Raw genomic sequence first — 16087 nt, forward strand, 5'->3', positions numbered from 1 at the left:
CCTCCGTGATTTTAATAAATGCATAGTGAGCTGGAGGTTGAGGACCCAAGGACCTTGGACAACAATAATAATACCGTACAGAGGACTTAATACCAAGACAATACCTGAGATGGAGATTTTGATTTTGTTGCATGCTGGATTTTATTCCTTCTCCAAGGTTTACAGTCTGATGACACTGGTGCCCTTGCTTTTGTAGACTGGTGTGACAAAAATATCCTTGAGTTAAATGTGTCAAAAACAAAACTGCCTATTGATTGTTTTAGTTTATCAATTTACCATAACAGCCAGCTTTGATCATGATCATGGTGTTGAGATTGATGAAGTATTTTGGGACTGATCAATTCCCAATTTAAGTTAAATCTGATCACTGAAAGTATCAAAGGAATCCACTTACTGCAAAGGTTTAAATCATTCTGTGTCTGTAAGAAAATTCAATGAATTGAAAGTCTATATCAACATTCTCGTTTCTAGGTGGTTCATCTGTACAGCATCATTAAAAGCTTCTCCAAAATATTAAAGGTGCAGCGCCTCATAGCACCCTTTAGAAGAACCATCACTCTTGTTGTCGGTAAATGCATGTATGGTCTGGGTAGACAGCAAAAAATGAATCGTCCTGTGAAATGAATGAAAAACCTTTCAAATAAGGAACACAATACGAATCCACTGAGCGCAATTAAAACAGAAACCTAGTAGAGAAGTCTATAAGTGTTGGGGTTCATCCAGGACGACACCTCCTTGATCCTTCATGTGAGCTACCTGAATGACTATTGAAGTCAAAGCAAATTTGAGAAACCAAGCATTGTGGGTAGATTTTCTTTTAAAACTGAACAATTCCATGCACGCTTTTTTTTACATTCCAAAATACAGTATGCTGAGGTTTCTTAATGCATATAATACATCTCATTAATGCATCGCATAATAGGAAGTCACTTCTTTAAATGCCAAATTTGTTTTCCGGTGAATTAAATGACATGGTAGATCTTGATGGAATGCAGCACGAATCTACGCAGAGCAACATGTAGTTCCGAACACAGAGGGGTGCAGAGATGCGTTTACATTTCCGAGTGGTCTTGGCATCTTGGAAAATGAGCCCCCACAGAGAACCATATGCTTCCGTCCCAGTCCATCACTCCGCCTCGCCGCTGCAATCAGTCACAGACTTTCCTCTGTGTCAGGCATCAACCCATTTCTTCTATCATCAGCTGGCAAAACACAACTTTTTTCTGTTTGTTGTGCCATATTTCCAGCTCCCTCATTTGATAACGCCCTGAATTAATGCAGTTTAGCAAAGGGAGTCTCCACAGAACACATCAAGACTACTTTACTTTCAACAATTGACACGAACCATACCGCTGTCAGAATTATTACCAAAGGAAACAGGCCCCGACCTCTTCATTGTGCACCCCCTACCTTCCTGTTCACACAGTCCCCGACGGAGCAGCCTCGTGCACTTCAACACTTCAAGCTTCTTTAAAGACCACTTTCATCTTCCGTCTTCACAAAATGAAGCAGAGTCTCTGGCGGAAAGCGCTGACAGTAGCAGTTAGCTCTGAGTCTGGTTGGCTTTACCACATCCCCGTTTGTTTCTGTTTTTGTCTGGAGTGGTGAGGGAGGGACGACCCACTTTGTGCATTTGTTTTGAAAAGTTTATCAGTTGGTTGTGAAGAGAGCGACGTCCACCCTTGCTGGTCAAAGATGACATTTTCCAGTTTGTTAATCCCTTCATGAAAATAACTTTAGTTGTGATGCTTGTTCAACAGTTACAAGCCTGCAAGTCTAAGCTAGATCAATCATCTGTTCTTTTCAGTACCAAACATTTAGCAAAAATACAGGAAACTTCCAAACGTTGCTTCGTAAGACTTAAAGAATTAGTCTTTTCGATCCATTAAAGCATGCATCTCTGGTTGGGCTGAGTTTGACTCTCTCTTGGAAAAATTATCTATAATTTACATTCTGTGTCAAAAGGTTAAAGTAAAAGTACTGTTTGGCTTTTATTTGACAGGTTGGCCAAGCATATTAAAACAGTATGAGGCCCTGAGAAAACCTTATACAATCCAACCTATGGGAATTTTAATCAAACATTTTACCAGCCTTTTCAGGACTACATTTACTAAAAAATCTTACAAAATTCTTAACATGAAGGAGAGATTAACAAATGTATTTGACAACACATCATTGCAGAGGCTGAAGAGGTGAGACTGCAGTGGATGAAAATATGTCCTTTGGCTTAATGTCAAAAGTATAATTTTCAAAATCATTGAGTTAATGGTCTTAAAGCTTATTTCCTTTGGGTTTTATGTATTTATTTTTACAAAGAGAATTGAAATGGATCAAATGAATGGTGTTCGACCAGATATGATTTTTAACCAAAATAAACCATTTCATTCATTAAAATTTTGAAAAGTATTCCCCTTCAAGAAGTATTAAACATATTAGCATTAAAGCAACTACTGTTCCCTGAAATTTAAAGATCAGAAGATTCAACAGTTGGAGGAACAGTCACTGGCAGCGACGGCCTAAAGGGCTCACTGTCATCCTGCCATAAGACAAAGCCTCAACATCTGAATGTCTTAAGAGCAGTAAATGGGCTTTGCGGAGTAAAGCTGGCCGTCTCTCAAAGAGCTGATTTGTAAAAGCAGCTTGGTTTACTCCTAATTACGCACAATTCAAGTTGTGACAAACAAGCAAATGCAAACACCATTTGCCTTTCTCTATGTCTTTTTTTTTTTACCGTTGCGGCTGTGAGTGCATCTCCATCTTTTACTTTCTCAAATTTAAATGTCATCGCTGCAGGTTCTGGGGATTGCCATGGTAACAACAGACACAAATTCTGTAAATCGGTTCTCTTACAGTTATGTTTACCAAATAAATGGAGTGTGTTCTTTTATTATCCCTGTTTTAGGGCTAGTCAGAAACTACCAATGTTTCCACATGTAAAGAAGCTAAATGGCAAACTTGAACCAAAGTTGTTAAAAAATAATCAGAATTGCAATATTGAGGAAAATAATAAGATTATTTTTCTACAATCATTCATCCCTAATGAATACCTAGGGAAATGGAAATGCACATACCTAATTTATCAATTCAAGATAATAACTACAACCACTAGGTTAGTGTTGTAGGCTTATACCTTAGTGCCTAATACTCTATTTATCAAGTCAATGTTAAATGAATAATGACAAGAAAATGTAAGAATGAAAGTCAATGTATTTTAATGATTAAATTGTGTGCCATGATTTAACAATATTCTTGACCTGAGATTGCGGTTATGCAACCAATGCTTTATATACAGTACATTTCCAATGTACTGTTGCATAAAACCGTCACCTGTCTCGATCAGCCTATAATCAGATGCTTTTAACGGCAAGTATCTGAGGAGAAAGGGGACAACTGTCCTCTAATGAGGACTCGGTCTTCAAACACGGGGTCACTGGTGTCTGCACAAGGTAGTGTCAGGAACAGATATTTTTGACTAAAATCTGGCATCATTAGAGGGTGACGAAGAAGCACCAACAAGAGCAGACACATGGATGATAATGAGGTATTCATGTAAAAAAGGTATTCATTGTTGCACTCTACCGAACAAATGCCTGGTTTCATACATCACTTTTGTAGCCTTTAGGAATGCCACGTAAAGACGGTATAGGTTTGTTATAGTGTTGTTGTTTTTTTTCCTTGATTGAACTAGGAAAACATTTTCTTCCAGGAAGCCTTAAGCATTTTAGTTGTTCTTTTTATAGGTGAGTATGCTTTGGTTTTGGTTCAGCTGACACCACTAAAGGAGCAGAGAGTCATTTCCTCTCTGACCTTTTGGTTGTCTGAATTGAAAATGTTAACTTTATGGTGAGTTGAACTTGAGAAGGATAAAGGGTTTTATTTTTGTGGCACAGCAAAAAGGTTCAGAGAACAAGAAAAATGTGATGACATTGTTATATGGGGAAAATATCCTCCGATGACCATGATACGTGGCATTTAAAGTTTAGACAATCACAAATGTGCATTAGTACTGCGAGCTTAAGTGCCGACTACATTTACAATGTGCAGCGCTTTGGGACACGCCATCTGTTGAGTTGACGATGAGTGAAAATAAACACCTTGAACAACTAAATATTACGACCTTAAAATTGGTCTTTAACATGATTAAAAGTGTTTTAATAACTCAGAGTTACACACATTTACCAATTTATTTTGATTGTGTTTTCATATAATAATGCTTAATACATCTACAACCCTTTCTGTTTTTTTTGCTACAATGCTATTTAACATCTGCCCCATTAGACTTCACCTCTGTGGACGTTTTTTAGCTATACCAATACATTTTCCTCGGTTAACGCAGTTAAGGCCTGTTGAGATTCACCCAATTAGCAATTAAGAGTCTCCTGTTAAACTCTACATTATTAACACTCTGGGAAAGAAGGGTTCATAAAACTGAAGTCATTAATATTAAAACAGACTATTATCAACCCTTTTCCTTCTACAATAATATTCCGGATCAAATATCTGGCAGTTATTCAACATTACTCTGGGTTTGACTCTGTAATGATAGTTTAAATGGAGAAAAAAGACTTAAATACTTAAAAAGGTGTTTTTTTTCTAAATGTATAACATTCTAAGAACTCATAAATAAGCAAAATGGTACAATAAATTGAACTATTTGAGATATTTACAAAAAACGGCTGTTTTTAATGGCGTTGTTAGAACTCCTTAAACTAACATTAATGCCTCTTTGGAGTGTGACTCAAAATGTGAAATCAAATAATCTGCTAGCCAAATTAAAATCACTTTTTTAAACTTGTTTTCCAAGAAAACTCTCCATACTTCTGACACAGTTTCCTACACCTTCTCGGTGAAAGTATCACTGAACTGACACTTTGTGTGAATTGATGAAAAGTTACCTATAACTTAAAATATAATTTAATATAAATTTAATATGATGGAAAGCTCTCACTTCAATTATTTTTTTCAGATCTGTCAGCAGTAAATAGATCATAAATAAGGGATTAATGAACATCAGTTTTTTCAATGAAGTTGTTACATTTAAATCATATTTGTAGTTTTCTCTGAGGCGTGGATTTAAATTTACTTGATGACTGTAATGCTTCACCTTTTCCTCGCCGCTATCTTGTAATATCAGAGTAGTTCTCACCTTAAAGTGTGAAATCCCTAAATTGTTTTAACATCATTGTTCCTGTTTCTTGCTCTCCTTTTATGCTAAATTTGTTTCCTCCTTCGCTCCCCCTGCATATGCCCGTAGGACTCCATTTCATCTTGCTTTGAACTCTTTAATTTTGCATGCCGGCACTTTTTTGTTATTACCATATTTATTCATTCATAGTCCTTTTTCGTCTTTGTTTTTTTTCTCTTCCTCTGCGCTAGAACACACCTTTTTATTTCGTCCTGTATCACTGCTCTCAAGTCTCCATAAGAACCAGGAAGGCACTTGTCAGAGGTATTGTCGAGGTCCATCCCTTTACGGGTTTTCCCAACTCCCTCCACTCGCCCGATTCTTCTTCGTCCCTCAGCTTGGAAAGGTCAAGGTGTCTGTCTCTCCTTGTCTCGGTCGCACATTGTAACCACCCTCTCCGCTCTTGCCAACGCCCAATTTCCACCCTGATGGCAGCCATCAGTCAAAGCTTGCAGCATGATAATAATAACCTACCCCCGAACCATCTTTCATCAGACATCCTCGCTCCATTTAAATAGGGAAACAGCGGAGCGGATGCTGAGTGGTTTGCTGAGGGCTGAGCGGGCTCCTGAGTGATGGTGAGATGGAAGTGACAGGGAAGGTGATGCTGGGTCATTAATAATTGGCGCAAGGATTCAAGTCTTTGGACCTGTTGAGCATGATGTGCCTGTTGTGAATGATACGCTCAGTGCAGATTACATTGTGACTTAATTGCCTCGTTTGACTCTATATAGTGTTTCAATTGACTTGACTTTTCTAAAACAACAGGAGAGTAATTGAACTATATATTTTTTTCTTACTTTCTATTGTATAAATCAATCAAACATTGAATGAAACTAAGAACCTGGGCTTTGATGGTAGCTCCTTGTACTCGATGTCATAAAACTCATCACGACGCAAATTGACGTCAAGAGTTATGTAGACTTCAAAAGAATACTACATTCTTCACAAGCCATAGAAGATTGGTGCGGTTAGGAAATATTTAAATGGCCCGTGAAACCATACAATATAAGCAAAGATGTGTATGGCATGTACATGCAAGATGAAAATCTAAAGAAATATTGTTTAGTGTGAGCATTAAGCAATATGTCTTTTTCATTTCCCTTTAAAACACCTGCTAAAACCTACACACACTTTTTAAGGGGCAAAAAAAACTGAATTATAAATGACTATTCAGGGTGATCGCTTGCTATTTTAAGTATGTGAAATACTTTTTAGTATAGTACATTTTAGACTCACTTAAAAAATTCAAAGGTTGAGGTATCCGTTCTATTTCTAGTTCTCTACTTCTATTTAAATGGTTATTGCATAGTGCAAAACACACCTAAACAAACACTGCCAAAACGTTCTCTAATATCTCAGGGAATTGTTGTAATATATAGGATAGGATATATATATATATATAGGATATACTTGTGATGGTTTTATTCTTGCAAATATTGGTAAACTGGGGAGAAATTGAAATAAGAGGTACAGCACTTGCACAATCCGTCTTTTTTCCGTCTACTTTTGTGATGTTTTTTTCAAGATCATGTTCATCTCCAGCATCTCTTGTTCCAAGTCTCTCCTCAATCAGATGTGCAGATAAAGTACAGACTCAAGGGGGCCTTTAAAGTGCATAACCCATGTCTCCAGCTTCCCTCTTTTGTCTTCACTTCTGAGTTTTTTGGATCTCTAAATCCATCATTTTGTTTTTTTCAGATGCCAGAGAGATTGTGCTGAAAGCTCAGATATTGGCAGGAGGGAGAGGAAAAGGTGTTTTCGACAGTGGCCTTAAAGGTGGAGTGCACCTCACGAAGGAGTAAGTATCTGCTTTTAGAAATGTTTGCAGCTGCTTCATCTGTGTTCTCTTTCTTTCCGTGGAATCTTTTTGACCTCATTTTTCATTACTGCACGGTGAATCTTGACAATATTTTGCAGACAGTAGTCAATTAATGATTGGCTGCATTTGTACTGCAAACTGCTATATAATAGAAAACGTTGTGTCTTAACGGCTTTTAGCTTCACATCAAAAATGAAAAGGGTTTTTGTGAGAGGAAAAGGACAGGTCCAAGGTCCTACAGTAGAATGAGGTGAATCATAATAATCAGATCCCTCCTAGTGAGCATTTTCTAAATATTTGAATTCCAAAATGATTCATATTTTACTCCCCTCAGCAAGATCAGCAGCGGGTTATGTCGGTTTGCATGATGCATAACTTTATTATTTAACATCAATAATGAGTTTAATGTACTGCAGGTGGAACCAAACGCTCCTGAGTACTTGTAACATTACCTTTTCATGAAGTTTAACCGACACTTTAAAGTACAAGAAAAGCACGATGGCAACTGTCCCACACATGCATCATCCTATTTCAGACATCAAGAGTCCCCGGAAAGTTTTCACAAGCACGATATCTTAAAGTTCATCGTCCCCAGGCGACGGCTGGAGCACACAATAAAACCTGGTCTCATTTATCAGGACAAGCAAAAAGCCCTGGCATCATTTATATTCAGTCCCAAAACCAGACCAGGCAGGCAGAAGCAGCACTGGCATACTGCCTACCTTTTAGCTGACAAGGCCCAGGATATAGTAAAGTAGGACTCCATATTTCGTTAAATAATTAATCCTACAATGCCATGGTGAACCTTTAACGTTCATCTTTAAGTCAGTGAAGTGTGTTTAGAGATGAACAAAAACACTTACTTGCCCATTCGAAACAAATCTACAGCCTACTCTAACAAATGGAGGAAATGTGGGTATAAGTCTCATCATAAAATGATTTAAGGCTCTTCCCATGTCTATAATACACAGTAGTCAATGGGTATAGATGCATACTGGTACTTTGCATTGTTTCAAAATGTCTCTTGTCGTCGTGTCCATTATTCTAAAACTGTCATGTTTATGTTTCCGTCTCAGCCCAGCTGTTGTCGGTGAGCTCGCTAATAAGATGCTTGGCTTCAACCTGACAACAAAACAGACACCAAAAGACGGAGTGAAAGTAAAAACGGTGAGCCGCTTTCCCGCTCGTAATGACTTCTTCCTTTGTGCTCGACAAGACGTTGTCTGTCCCCATTTCTTAAGTAAATAAGTGGGTCAACAGGCATGCTCTTTATATTCCTATTTGATTGTTTTTAATGGTTGCTGTTGATAGTTGTTTACCGATTGTGGCGCTGGCAGGAGCTGCGTATGTGCCGAGTGCATAAATTGATCCGGGCTCAACCGAACGCAAAGTGGTAAACAGTCTCCATGTGTCACTAATGAGCACAAATGTATCTGTTTTCGCATACTGAACCTCTTCCAAATAGACACAGCGAGGCGATTAGGGCCTCTGAATGAGCAGACTATTTGTCTGCGGCTCCTTAAATTTTCTCCCCATTTTAAAAGCTACAGTCTCTAAAAGGGCTTCATATGTAAAGAAGGGAGTCACTGGAATTGTCAGGTGACTGTTTCACGAGTCTTTAAAAGAGCTATGAGGTATTTATTGCTCCTCACTGGCCTAAAGATTCAAAATAATCGTTAAAACTTAAATGAAGCCAACATATGAGTGTCTGGCCCCTTGAGTAACTGTCCCGTCACCGTCATAAAATGGCTCAGTGTCAGCAAGAGATGCCGGTGAAGGCCCCCAAAGAGAGAATTTAATTACATGACAAAAATTAAACGGAACTAATTGTGAGAATGCTGGGAATTCACACTGACCTAAACTTTGTGCTGCTATTCCTCCCACAAATTTTATCAGATTTGAACCGTTCAAACTTTTTATCAATTCATCTCGTTTCCGAAATGCGGGCTATGTTCTAGCTTTCTTTTATCTCTTCCTCTTTTTCTCTTTTTCTACCCCATTCATTTCAAAGAGGAAAATCTTCAACTCGTGTTTCAACTCCTTCCACTTTGACCTACTACTTATATTTGTACTACTACTTCCACTACTACTTTTATTTTTCTACTACTTATACTTTAACTACTAATTCCAATTCTTCTACCTCAACTACTAATTCCACTAATACTTCCACTACTACTTCTACTAAGAATTCTACTACTACTTTTATTTTTACTACTAACTCGACTTCTACTACTTTAACTTCCAATTCCACTTGTTCTACTTTTAATACTAATTCCACTACTACTTCCACGGCACAGCAGGGTCAGCATTCAAACTGCATTTTCTTCTGGAAATGCACTCTTTCTGGTATCACTGTAAAATCCACTATTTTGTTACGGTCATAAACCTTGTTTTAGAACATTGTGCACTCATGGACATCTTTAAAATAATCTTCCCTAGTTAACTACAAGTTTGTTACCTTTATGTTAATTCAATTTTGCTGCTGGAGAAAATAAATCAAGATCATTTCAAAATGAAAACCATACTTTCACCATACTTTTGCAAAAGCCTTATTCAAAGCCAACAACATTTTCTCCTCAACTTTAAGCACAGTATGTTACCATGAATTCTTTGCTCTTACACAAATGAATAATGGCAGAACTGTGAGCTGATCGGATAAACCGAGCACATCTGGTACTGACAAATGACTCAGACTCTTATGAGTGTGAAGGGAAGTCTGGGAAATAAGTGCAGCCTTTCAAGAAGTGCAACAAAAGAAAATCATGGCAGATATGTGCAGCATATGAAAACCCTCAAGATGAAAATGAGAATAAGAATCATTATTGAAATCTTTTTGTGATTGAGAACATAACATGTTTCTTGAAGGTAAAACATATTATTCATGTTTTGTGAGTACTCTTTACAGCATACAAGTTCTCAGTGGTGCGTTTTCTTCCTCCATCAATCCTCAACTTTCTCTCCCGGTGTTTGATATTTAGGTGATGGTTGCAGAGGCCCTGGACATTAGCAGGGAGACCTACTTTGCCATTCTAATGGACCGGTCCTGTAATGGTCCTGTCATGGTGGGAAGTCCCCAGGGCGGGATGGATATTGAAGAGGTTGCAGCCAGCACACCGGAACTCATCTTCAAGGTACAGCTATTGGAGTTACCCAGAATACATTTATATGTATCCAGAGGTTGTTATGATAAAGAGTCATTTCTAAGTGAATGATGACTTTGTTTATATATAAAGTAATTTGCTGTGTTTCACCTACCAAGTCAGATATCTTAATGATAGATTCAATGCTAAAATACTGTACATTAGCAGCTTCAAAAAGTTGTCTTTTATAAACCTTTAAAATGTTTGTCAAACTCAGGGCCCTTAGGGAACAAATCTGGCCCACCAATCCATTAAACTTGTCTAGTTCATTCTTTCATTTTCATTGTCATTTGATGATTTAAAATGTATGTGTCAATATAGGCTATACAGTTAGATTGTGGCTACACTGGGTCGGAGAGTTTCTATTGATCCTGCCTTTGAAGGTAGGATGATGTATCATACAATCTTCCGTTCAATCTTGTTCACGATGTGGTTCAAAAGCTAAAAGAGGTTTCTGGGGAGAACTTACCTTGACAGTTTGGTGCCCCAGCATCAGTTAAAACGAGATGCCTGGATGGATGGGGACCTCGACTCAACTAGTGTCACTTGGGTACATGATGTGTCTTCATCTAACCTCCTGTACATACTTTGTCTGCATTTCATTTGAGTTCAATTTACATGCAAACTGCGGGAGCTGGAAACAAAACCAAAAAAATCTTCCCTGAGAGACCATAACAACGTCTCACAGATGGAAGATGCACTCACCATATTTTACACCAATCAAATTAGGGTTATTGTCTCGCTCGCTTGTTGACTGCAGCAGCTGAACATGACAAAAAAAAGAACAACGCACCGCTAGACACAGTACTCTAGTACTTGCCTTCTGTGTTTTGTACCACCATTGCGTAGATTCCAATTTAGATAAATTCATCCCCGGTAGTGGCTTGTTTTGGCTGAACTCCCAGAATAGCTGAGGATACAACAGGTCATTTTCATTGTCAACAGATGCACAATTTGAGCAGTACAGATGGAGTTGTTGTTGTCTGCGATGTATTCCCTACAGAACATCTTTCTTTTGTCTGCAGATGATGGAGCAGATTGCAGTAATACATACTCGTACAACCATTATCCGTTTCTTATATACATTCTAGAGGTACAGAAATAATTGATTAGGGACAGATGCAAATATTGGTAATGTACTGTATATATCCTGTACAATACCACTGTATGCTGTAATACTGCAACAATCATCAATGAATCTCATGTTTACCTGTAAGGTGGCCGAAAACATTTTAAGATATTAAAAAAAGACCTTAAGTATGATAGATTTATGCTCCACCAATTTAGTTTAGCTTTATTTAAGCCACAGCTTTAGTGTACTAATGCAGGAATTCTGAAATAAATCAACAAACAACCCGTCATGGGCTGGTTACATTCAGTAAAAATCTTTTCAAATGATCTTGCACTCAAAAGACTGATTCAGTTCAGGGAGGATGTTTTGTGTGTTGTTGTGGGTTTGGAAAAATGTACACAGCATAGAATTGTTACTTTTAATAATTAGTGTGAGGCTTTTAAGTGTGACATTGTCATTTTAAATATATACTCATGTAGGGATTGCATTACCAGCATTCATGCAACACAACATATGTTTTGATGATGCAAATGATGCTAAACCGTCTACTGTGCCGGTGCATACTACAATAAATCACTGTTTTAAGCCACGTAACAGTGTGATTAGACTTTAATCCATTGCTTGTCCATTTCCAGATTGCAACCAAGTCCGTTCAGTTCAGTTTATTTTAAAAGGACAATCGGTTCAGAATGCCGAAAGCATGTTTCCCCTACCTCTTTTTCACAACAGTTTCTACTACACAGCCATGCGATAAAAAAGGTCAAAATAAAATGGCATCATCAGCAAAAAAGCAAACACACTCAATAATAATAGTGGTGCTCAGCTTGATCGGCCACTGATGATAATCTGCCAATTTCCATGAAAGAAGTGTTCGCTGGTCAACCCTGTCGCAACGAAGGTTCACCGATGGCTCATACTTTTCAGAGGATCTGCTTAGGCATGTGGCGATAAACCAAAACAAAAATATCTGATGTGTGGAATTTTATACTTAAATATTTACATTAGAAAAAGTGCTTAAGCCCCGCTCACTAAGAAACAGTTTAACTGGAGATTAACCATAGCCACACCCACTCTGATGTGATTGGTCAAACATTAAGGTTCGTCACTACGAAGTGACTGTATACTTAATAACTTAAAATGTATTTTAGCAATGCTGTGAGACAATTAATTAATTTAATAGTTAATTTAACTTCTCCACAGTACTTAGCCTGTCAATCTGTTCAAGATTGTGTTACTGATGGCAGATATATTTAAGGATAATTCAGTTGTCCTTCAGACTGAATAGGCGTGCTTTGTTCCTGCTAGGTTTTTTGTTTAGTGTTGTTTCTCTTTAAGTAGCAATCATCCTTACTAAATTGAAAAATGAACAGCCAGTCTATATGATGGGTATCACTGATCAGTTCTCATGGCTGATCGTTATCGGTATTCTTAATAAAATATATATTTCACCATAGCGTTAAATCAGGGTTAGCCATAGGCTAGGTGTTGAAAGAAAGAAAATGAAAAGGCTTTCAGACACTAATAATCAATTAAAATCAAACTATACATTGTTTTTTTCTTTTCTGTGTGGTCCTGTATCGAATGTATCATGGTTCAGTTACAAGAAATACACTAAAGATATGAGTGCTGCTTTACAAACGGTCTTTCCTTGCCTGAACTTCATAACATTGTTTTAAATTACAGCCCATGTGCTACTTTTAATCTTCGTCATTATGTGCTTGTCTCCTAGGAGGTCATAGATATATTCGATGGGGTGCAGCATGAGCAGGCGATGCGGATGGCGGATAATTTGGGTTTCAAGGGACCACTGCAGAAACAGGTAATTGGCTTGGTGATGGCTCATTTGAAAAAGGGAGGCTGGCGCAGGTTCAACACATTCACTGACGAATGCAAGTCTTATTGTACTACAAAGGATTTATTCTATTAGTCACACACAACTGTCACTGTAACTTAAATGAACAACCGGGTTCACGATAACAGACTTTCTATTCAGGTCGAAATCCAACGAAATAATTGACGCTCTATTTTTCTACGGATAAAGGCTTATTAGTTAACTCAAACGTTTTATATAAGTTAGCTATAAAATCACGTAATTTAAAAGTTCAAAATGTCTCAATTGAACAGGCATCCAAAAATTTCAATAAAAGTAAACGTCCAATTTCTCAGACTCGCACCTAAAGTCCTCCTTTCCTGTGTTTTTAAGCAATAAAGTAAATAATGCTTTAGAGAAAAATCCTCCTACCCGGCTGGTAAATAATTAGTGCATTTCAGTTCAGTTGTAGGTGAACTTTGACTCTACATCGGTTTAAATGGAGCTGACTTAATAACTTTGGATTAAGCTACTTTAAAGTTTCTCAACCGTCTGCACCTCTCACTTTTTAACAGAGTAATATAAATACAGCACACTCAAAATAACAAGACCCAATGAAAAAATAGCTTACAATCAAATAATAATGAAAGAAAACTTCAATAATTCAAGAGTTAAAGTTTTAGCCGTGAGCATACAAGTGGACAAATCTCAGATTAAACTTAATATGTGATCAATAATGCATCCGAATTGGCTCCAATTTCTTACCAATCCTGAAATTGATTGGTCAATTTGAGTCTAACTCTTATACTATCAAACAGATACTGGCAAAAACATTCATGTTTTTAAATAAATACGACAAAACATTATAATTTTTATTAACATTTCAGATATTCTTGAAATCTTTCTTAATGAACATCATTGTAAGTCCACTTCACACAACAATATTTTAAAGTTAGTGATGGCAATCTTTATTCTTCCCTCCTGGGCGTCTGGCTGTTACACATCCACACCGTCAAATAACTACTCTGGGATTTCTCTTTTTTTTTTGTCAGGCTGCTGATCAGATTAAAAAGCTTTATGATCTGTTCCTGAAAGTCGATGCCACTCAAGTAGAAGTCAACCCTCTCGGAGAGACTCCCGAAGGACAAGGTACCCCGTGTTCATTGCGTGTGTCATGTGTTCTTGTTATTCACGTCGTTTATCTTGAACCAGCGTGATATTGTGTGCCAGACTCGGAGATACTCGAGCGCTTATGAATTTAGCCCGATTGCTCGCACCAATCTTTGTCAGCCTGGTTTTGCATGATTCACAATCTAATTATCCGCGGGGAGCGATGCCTTCGGTGTTCATATCTTCTAAATAGGTTTTCGTGTAGTTGATGATTAAGTTTGTTATGAAGAAGGCAGCGTTTACAAATGAGGGACATACATCCCCTCGTAGCTCACACACTCTAAATGGAGTGTGAGAGTAGATCTTTTCACTCACCATTGATAAACACACCTCTGATGATTCTGCTGAAAAAATATTTTCAACTTGTGCGAACATTGATGAATATGATTCTTGAAAACCTTTTGAGTGCAGCAGATGCATTACATAAACAGGTGTCTGGGTCTGTTACGCACGTATTTCTACTGTTTGGATTTTCTTTTGTTCTTGCTCTCACTATTTTTATTTGCCATTGACATGATGTATAAGAATACTATTTTATAGATCTATGCTGAGGACTAATGCATAACATTCTATCTTTTACTTCAATTTTAGTCTTGCTTGATTGAACCAGCATCTCTATTGTCTGAGCTACGCAGGGCCAAATGTTTTACACACTCGACAAACTAAACATGAAATATTAAGACACTGTAACAATGACATTACAGTTTAATTGCTCCAGAACATTCTAATTTGCCCTAAGACCCACAGGGCCTTTAATAAACCACTAATTTGCACTTGTTTAGTTGGGGTTAGTTCACCCAAAATGTTGAGCTCCCAGTGGACTAACTTCCTCCAAGAAGTCGCGCACAGTCTACTGTCTACTGTCTACACACTGGAAGCGCTCGCTTAAATTACATTTTTGCCTATAACTAAAACAAAATTGAATTACTCACAACCCTTTGTTGACATTAGGGTGGGTATCACTTTTAAGTATTCCAAATGTATTAAGATGATATAAACGACATCTATTACTAGTGACAAAAATACTAGTGACAAAAATCTAGTGACAAAAATCCCCCCAAAAAGTATGTTAGGTTTAGTGATGGACTGAAGAAGCTTCGTGAAACTGTGTTGTTTAGAGGTCAGTAGGTGGCACCATCAGTTTAAAAAAGATGTGATGTTTCTTTAGAACAGTTGTTCAAAACCAAGGACAATAGTGCAGAGACCGCCATCTAGTGGACTGAAAATAATGACACTGCTTCATGAAGCTTCTTCAGATTATCACTACCGCTGGTTGGGCTTACAACCCTAAACACCCCAAATGGTGTGGCACCACAGTTATAAAAGAACATTTAGTAAATAAACCTGCAACAGTTATTAATTTTGATTTATGTTGAGTTGCATCATAATTTGCAGCATGTCACCTGATCAAAGTCAGCCTGTAGCAGGCTCTACCTAGAAAGAAAGAGCTTCTACTAACGGTGAAAGGAGCAGAGGGTCAGTTTTCTGGAACTCCTGTTGTGTTGTCAGTTTAATCTTGATCTTTAAAATATATACTTTATTTAATATTGTTTTGATTGTTTAAGCGCTTTGTGACCCTGGTCTGGAAAAGCGCTGTACAAATAAAAATGATTTACTTACTTACTATTTAATTCCAGTTTCAAATATATGTATATATACAGTGTATATGTATATGTATTTATTATTATTATTATTATTATTTTATTTTTTATTTTTTATTTAAGCTTAATTTAAAATATTGAATAATTTGTACTTTATATTGTAGTTGTACAATTGATGGTGGAATGTGTAACTGTAAGTGTAGTGAAAGTTCTAATGCATGGTGACAGAAAAGTATTTTCTGTTTTTTCTTTTTTTTTTGTTTAGAACAAAAATGTCCTACCCTGAA

The 16087-nt window shown here is 37.3% G+C and overlaps 1 protein-coding gene across 1 annotated transcript in view; it reads left to right on the forward strand.

Moving 5' to 3' along the window:
• suclg2 (succinate-CoA ligase GDP-forming subunit beta) overlaps positions 1–16087 on the forward strand; it is a 76765-nt gene that overhangs the window by 21767 nt on the left and 38911 nt on the right. The window contains exons 3-7 of the mRNA XM_087800523.1: positions 6887–6986; positions 8084–8174; positions 9986–10138; positions 12949–13038; positions 14082–14178. Of these exons, the coding sequence (XP_087656649.1) occupies positions 6887–6986; positions 8084–8174; positions 9986–10138; positions 12949–13038; positions 14082–14178 (531 nt within the window). The remainder of the gene's footprint in view (positions 1–6886; positions 6987–8083; positions 8175–9985; positions 10139–12948; positions 13039–14081; positions 14179–16087) is intronic.

The sequence above is a fragment of the Callionymus lyra genome, chromosome 10, assembly GCF_982586985.1.
Source record: "Callionymus lyra chromosome 10, fCalLyr1.hap1.1, whole genome shotgun sequence".
In the NCBI taxonomy this organism is placed as follows: Eukaryota; Metazoa; Chordata; class Actinopteri; order Syngnathiformes; family Callionymidae; genus Callionymus; species Callionymus lyra.